Genomic DNA, 6,063 nt, shown 5'->3' with positions numbered 1-6,063 from the left:
AAATGAAAGTCCATTGTCCCTAAAGCTGAAATGTCAACAGAAAAGCTAAGAGGGACATTCTCAGACATGCATTTCAGTATAGAGAAAACTGTGAAAGTCTTATGATTTCCCCTCCCTGCCCAAGAGCATGTTACAGTTAACCACCCTCCATTTGTACAGTAACAGATTGTTAGTCAATAATTAATAAGTTATTTTGCACAGCATCTGTCATAAATGCGATTTTTTTGACAGTGCTATTTTTTTTACTAGGCCATGAGAGAGGTCAAATTCAGATCTGCTGGGAAGAACAGCAGATATTAGTATTTTATATGCATTAATTATCAATACCCATCAAGCATTTCCCTGGTATGATGAAATTAAATCTCAATATAAAAACGCAACAAACCCTCCCAGCAGCTCAAACTGTCAAATCATTAGCCTATACCTGATCACTTTTTAATGTCAAATATATCTATATATTTTTTATAGGCTATATTTCAATTGCTCGGAGTATTAAACCTTAACAAACTATTAATAAAGGAGAAATGATAGTGACAAGGATGCTAAAAACGTGTTTGGGGGTATTGCTTCTTTGTAGACTCACCTGAGATTTTGTGAATCTGCAGTAAAATCAATCCAATGAACACTGGAAACACGCATGAACCCATCGTTCTCCTTCAGAGCTTCCTGAACGTCCCAAAGTAATATATGTGTGTGTGCGCGTGTTTTAAAAATCGTTGTTTGATTTAAATCTCTGGACCGTGCATGGTGGGTTGAGTTTGTCTGACGACACAGGCGCTTCCTGATTCTTCTGATACCTGTTGTGCTCAGAGAAGGGTGTGTGCGCGCGCGCGCGTTACCAGTCCAAACTTGCGTTCGGGATCCAGCAGCTGTAAAAATGCGATTGCATTATTCAAGAAACAGTTAAACTTAAATTACCCGAGGAGCATCTGATAGAGCCAGGATATTTAATCATAAATCCACGCACAAATCAGCAAATAAGAGATTAACACTTCGTTCACGTTTTCAGAGACAAAACCCACCCGATTTAACGTCTGTGATAGTTCACGTTTACAAGATAAACTAACGTGACTTTTTTGTTTTCCTCAGTCAAGATTGACTTCGCCCTGTATGAGGACATCGCGTAATATTCATTAGCCAAGCGGCCCTCTATTGGAAGATTATCTAGAGAACGTCATCACAAGCAATTAATATTCATGAGCCAATCCTGTGGCAGGATGCTACAATAATTTTAGGTGTTTATGAACAGAAGTTGTCGTTTAGATTATGTTGCATTGTTTTAATTATCATACTGTGTAAATGTCTCAAGGAAAATGTGTAAAATAAATGTTATTTAGTTGCACATGCCTGTAGAAAAGAAAGAAACATTTCTGAAAAGTATAAATAATTAATTCACAATCTGTTATACCTTTCAGCATTCAATAGCCAGCACTCGATCAGGAATGAGAAATGTAGGAATGGGAAATTAATCTTCAGGCACTGGATGTTGTGATCAGATTTCGTAGCCTAAAACCAGAGAGAAAATGCAGAAGACAACATAATGAGTGTGTTATTGCACACACACACACACACACACACACACACATTTTAATTATCTCTTTTTTTTTTTTTTTACTATTTAAACTCTGTTTTGTTTTATGTTGTTTTGAAAATGTGTTTTTTTTTCCTGAAAAGAAAATAATTATGGGTTTGTACAATATAATTTTAAAACTATTTTAGTATTTATTGACAGTGAATGATTGAATAATCAGATGCATTATACTCTGTAAATATTTCAAGGAAAATATGTAAAATTAATGTTAGTTTGGTTATGCACATTTTTTCTTACTTACTATTGTGCTTTCAAGTAATGAGTCCGCACATGCCCACAGACAACAGCATTCCAGTCATTTCAATGCCAACAGCCCGGAGGCATACACAGCATTTTAATAAGGCAAAAGTCACCGAATACAAACAGATAACTATATTACACAACCCATCCAACAGGTATCACAAGAGACAACACTTTCATAATGTTAATTGTTTTGTTTTCCCCTTTCTGATCTCATACATCCATTCACATACTATCAAAACTATGTGACTGCAAGTAATGGATTACTGAAATGGATTATTTAGTGTGGAGTATGTCATCTATGATTGATCATCAAAGCATTCAAATAGAAAATTGTCCCATTAATGGGCTATTGTCTCATAACTGAGCCCTGTGGTTACAGATTTTGACGCCATATAGGAAGGAGCCTTTAAATGACAGTTTCTCACACACTAAAATCTTTCCTACAAGCAAAACACTCAGCGCCATTATGTCATTTTTCCAAAAGAAAGAGACATTTCTGAAAGGCATAAATAATTAATTCACAATCTGTTAAACTCTTTTTTTAGCATCATAGACAAATCTAGCATTCAATAGCCAGCACTCGATCAGCAGAAACCTGTGGGAATGAGAAATTCGTCTTCAGAAAAATGGATGTTGTAATGAAGAAGACAACATAATGAGTAAGTGTTATTGCACACACTCACACACATGTAAACATATATATATATATATATATATATATATATATATATATATATATATATATATATATATATATTAATGCTGTCAAACGATTCAAATATAATATTAAAATAAAAGTTTTTGTTTACCTAATATATTGGGTGTGTATTGTGTATATTTATTATATATAAATAAAAACACATGCATGTATGTATGTACGAAAAATATGTTCCGTTTATATATTAAATATAATTATATATAATATTAAATATAATAATATAAATGTATATATATACATGTAAATATTTTGAAAATATATACTGTATGTGTGTATTTATATACACATAATATATAACACACTCATATTGTTATGTAAACAAAAACTTTTATTGTGGATGCGATGAAGTCGCAATTAATCTTTTGACAGCACTAATGTATATATATATATATATATATATATATATACACACAAACACACACACACACATATATACTGTATATATATATATATATATATATATATATATATATATATATATATGGCATAATCAGCATTATGGCACAAATGTTGTTATTTTTTATTTGAATTGTTGAAGTTTAGTAAAATGTGTCGTAAGAGCTTATATTATTTATTTATTTATTTTACTTGCAGTAACTCATGTGAACTAGATTGCTCTGTAATATCTCAGCAGGTCCATGATACACAGCTGTTTTAGTGATATATATATATCATACATATCCATCAATGGCCTTCACAGTGTCTCCTCTCTCACACGCACACACACATATGCATTAACACAAATATAAATACACCCTCACACGCTGGAGAATTCACAGTATGTTCTCCGCTTTCAGTCGGAGACAGAGTCTGTCTGCAGGAACTGGACATTAGTGACACTTTACTGTCTTTGTCTGGGACATACAAAAAATGGACACAAACTCTCTATGCTTTGGTAAGGTTCATGTCGTGAATCTAAATGTGGGGTGATGTGAAAATGTTTGCATGTGTATAATGTTTACAGTTTATCAAGCTGAAGAATTGTTTATGATAGAATACAAGATGTTTGCATGTTAAGAAAAAAGATTTTATAATTAACTGCATAATTAATTAGTTTTATTTCAGTTTCTGAACATAGTCAGAAGTTAAAATATGTTTACAGTGTCACAATGATTAAAAGTTTAATCATTTATCCATTCCAAACATTTACTTTATTTTAAGTAATAAATAAATAAATACAAATTGAATCGAATATGTATTGAATAAATAATTATATATTTTATTTCTTTATAAGCAGATAGATTAAATAAAGAATCACTGAATTTAAATCTGATGCACAATCTAGTCATTTAGTTCTTATGTATTGTTTAGTGTGGTGTGGTAATACCATGGCACTTTAATATACATTATGGTACTAAAATTCATATACCACTGTCATTTTTTATTCTGAAAGTAATTTACACCCCTGCATTGATTATTAGTGAAAAGCAGAATCTCCTGTGTGTTCTCTACCATCTGCAGGGACATGCGCGAAGTGCACTGGAGGTGTTTACGGAGCTGCTCAGGCCTGCCAGGCCATGGGAAAAGTGTACCATGACAGCTGCTTCACCTGCTGTGTCTGTGGTAAGACTGCAGCTCATGTATCAGTTCAGATGCATGGAAATATTACACAGGGCTGATGACATGAGTATATACACACAAAACACATCAGTGCACCATGGCACAGTACAATTTTTATTTTACAAAAACAAGTGAGAGGGAAAAAAGTATATTGAAATGCTTTTACATTCCCCCCAAGAAACTTAATAGTAAAGAAACACAGATATTTATTGGGGGAACGCAATACTTTTGCGAGTGAATGCAAAGTTTATCAGAGAACACGATAGAACTCAATGTTCGAAATGCAACATTGCAATGCAAATAAATCTAAATGCAAGAGAATGCAAATGATTTGCAAGCAAATGCAAAGTTTTCCGCATTAATGCAATAAATTTGCTAGAGAACCTCTTATTTTTCCCTAATCATATGCAGTGCTTCACAACATGCTAATTTTATGCATGTCAGTATAAACTCAATATCATGTTCATGTTTTCTCATCTCCTCAACGCAGGCCAGAAACTGAAAGGGAAGGCGTTTTATGACTTTTCAGGACGGGTGTTCTGTGAGGAGGATTATTTGGTCTGTGGTCTTGTTTGTTAATTATTTCTTAAATCAAATTTAGAAGACTGTGCTTTTAATGCTTCTTTTGTTTTGTAGTATTCCAGCGTCAAGCACTTTGCTGAGGTCTGCACATCCTGCGGATATTTAATCACAGATATGGTCAGCCTGAAAACCATTCTGTGTGTGGTTTAATGGATAGAAAGAATGACGTTTAATGTTTCCTACCACATGATCCATTAGCAAGATGACCTCTGAACCCTTTAGGTGCTCCAGGCTTTGGGAAAGTCCTTCCATCCCGACTGTTTCCGCTGTGTCATCTGTAATGAGAAACTGGAGGGACAGCCGTTTAGTGTTGACACACAAAACAAGATATATTGTGTGAAAGATTACCACAGGTGAACAACACACTGACATGGACACTTACAGTCTGCACAGACAACGGACGTACAGTCAATATAAAATCTAGTTATTAATTAATGGTCAATTAGATTAAATCCTAATCAAATTTCTTTGAGTGTCTGTTGACACTTTTAATTTGAAAAAAATATATATTTTAACCATTTAAATGCCTAGAAAAGTAACCCAAGATATAACATGTGAATATTCTTTGATTGTTATGTCTGATTGTATTTTATTTGGCCTCATTTTTATTGTATAGGATTCTGGCACAGACATGTGCTATATGTGAACAACTCATCCTTCCTGCTAAGGTATATTTCTACAGTTTTTATTATTAATATTTTTATTTTGCAGATTTTTTTGATATCACGTGTAATATTTCATATTATATAAAGTACATATATTGGATAAATAATAATTTTTAAAATAGTGATTTATTATTATTATTTTTTTTATTTTTTTTTTTTTTTATGTACACAGGGTTCAAATGAGATTGTGCGAGTGATGTCCATGGGAAAAAGCTACCACGTGGCCTGTTATGAAGAAAAAAGCAACATTTAATCACTGTTCAGTCTGAAGAAAATAATAATTATTCACTGTTGTTATTTTTAGTACCACTCTATTATTGTTTAGTACCATTTAATTGACATGAAACTTGAATTTTAATACCATATAATATTTCTAAGTGCCATGATATATTTTTAATATCATTAGTATATTATTAATAGTACTGTATTAATAGCATGTATTATGTTATTAACTCAACTTGCCACCAAACCAAACTGTGTTGTCAGATAAATAATGTTTCCTTAATCATATTTATATTTATATATATGAAACATTCTAAATTGGATATTTTCATTTTATCCAAGTTAATAAAGTTAATAAAATTGACTATGCAATCTGACCTTTGCGATCTCTGCAATGATTTTGTTCAGGACTTTTATTGTGACATTACCGGAAAGGGCCGGAAGTCATCTATTGTTTTCACGCTGATTTGACATTTGGCGCG

General features: G+C 32.5%; 2 protein-coding genes across 3 annotated transcripts in view; one reads left to right on the top strand and one right to left on the bottom strand.

Annotated features, from left to right (window-relative positions):
* The window catches only part of cdcp1b (CUB domain containing protein 1b), a 12,911-nt gene extending 11,776 nt beyond the window's left edge, over positions 1-1,135 (bottom strand). The window contains exons 1-2 of one of the 2 annotated variants that reach the window (XM_042744988.1): positions 1,023-1,135; positions 584-869 (exon numbers count right to left, since the gene is read on the bottom strand). In XM_042744988.1, the coding sequence (XP_042600922.1) occupies positions 584-647 (64 nt within the window). In that variant the 5' untranslated portion in view covers positions 648-869; positions 1,023-1,135. Of the gene's footprint in view, positions 1-583 lie in introns of both variants that reach the window. The other variant, XM_042744987.1, reaches the window with a different exon arrangement.
* Positions 1,136-3,338: 2,203 nt separating this feature from the next.
* limd1b (LIM domains containing 1b) lies at positions 3,339-5,959 on the top strand. The gene is made up of 7 exons (XM_042745138.1): positions 3,339-3,447; positions 4,014-4,115; positions 4,603-4,670; positions 4,749-4,811; positions 4,917-5,047; positions 5,311-5,362; positions 5,532-5,959. Exons 1-7 carry the CDS (start codon positions 3,423-3,425, stop codon positions 5,610-5,612), a joined length of 522 nt encoding a protein of 173 aa, XP_042601072.1. The 5' UTR covers positions 3,339-3,422; the 3' UTR covers positions 5,613-5,959.
* Positions 5,960-6,063: the final 104 nt, after the last annotated feature.

Source organism: Cyprinus carpio, chromosome B19, assembly GCF_018340385.1.
Source record: "Cyprinus carpio isolate SPL01 chromosome B19, ASM1834038v1, whole genome shotgun sequence".
In the NCBI taxonomy this organism is placed as follows: Eukaryota; Metazoa; Chordata; class Actinopteri; order Cypriniformes; family Cyprinidae; genus Cyprinus; species Cyprinus carpio.
This window is presented reverse-complemented; position numbering and strand designations above follow the sequence as displayed.

Excerpts from the sequence above, each read along its gene's own strand:
- limd1b (XM_042745138.1), top strand. The coding sequence starts at position 3,423 with ATGGACACAAACTCTCTATGCTTTG. Across the intron at positions 4,671-4,748 it reads TCTGTGAGGAGGATTATTTG|TATTCCAGCGTCAAGCACTT; the intron begins GTCTGTGGTCTT and ends TTTGTTTTGTAG. Across the intron at positions 5,048-5,310 it reads TGTGTGAAAGATTACCACAG|GATTCTGGCACAGACATGTG; the intron begins GTGAACAACACA and ends TTTATTGTATAG.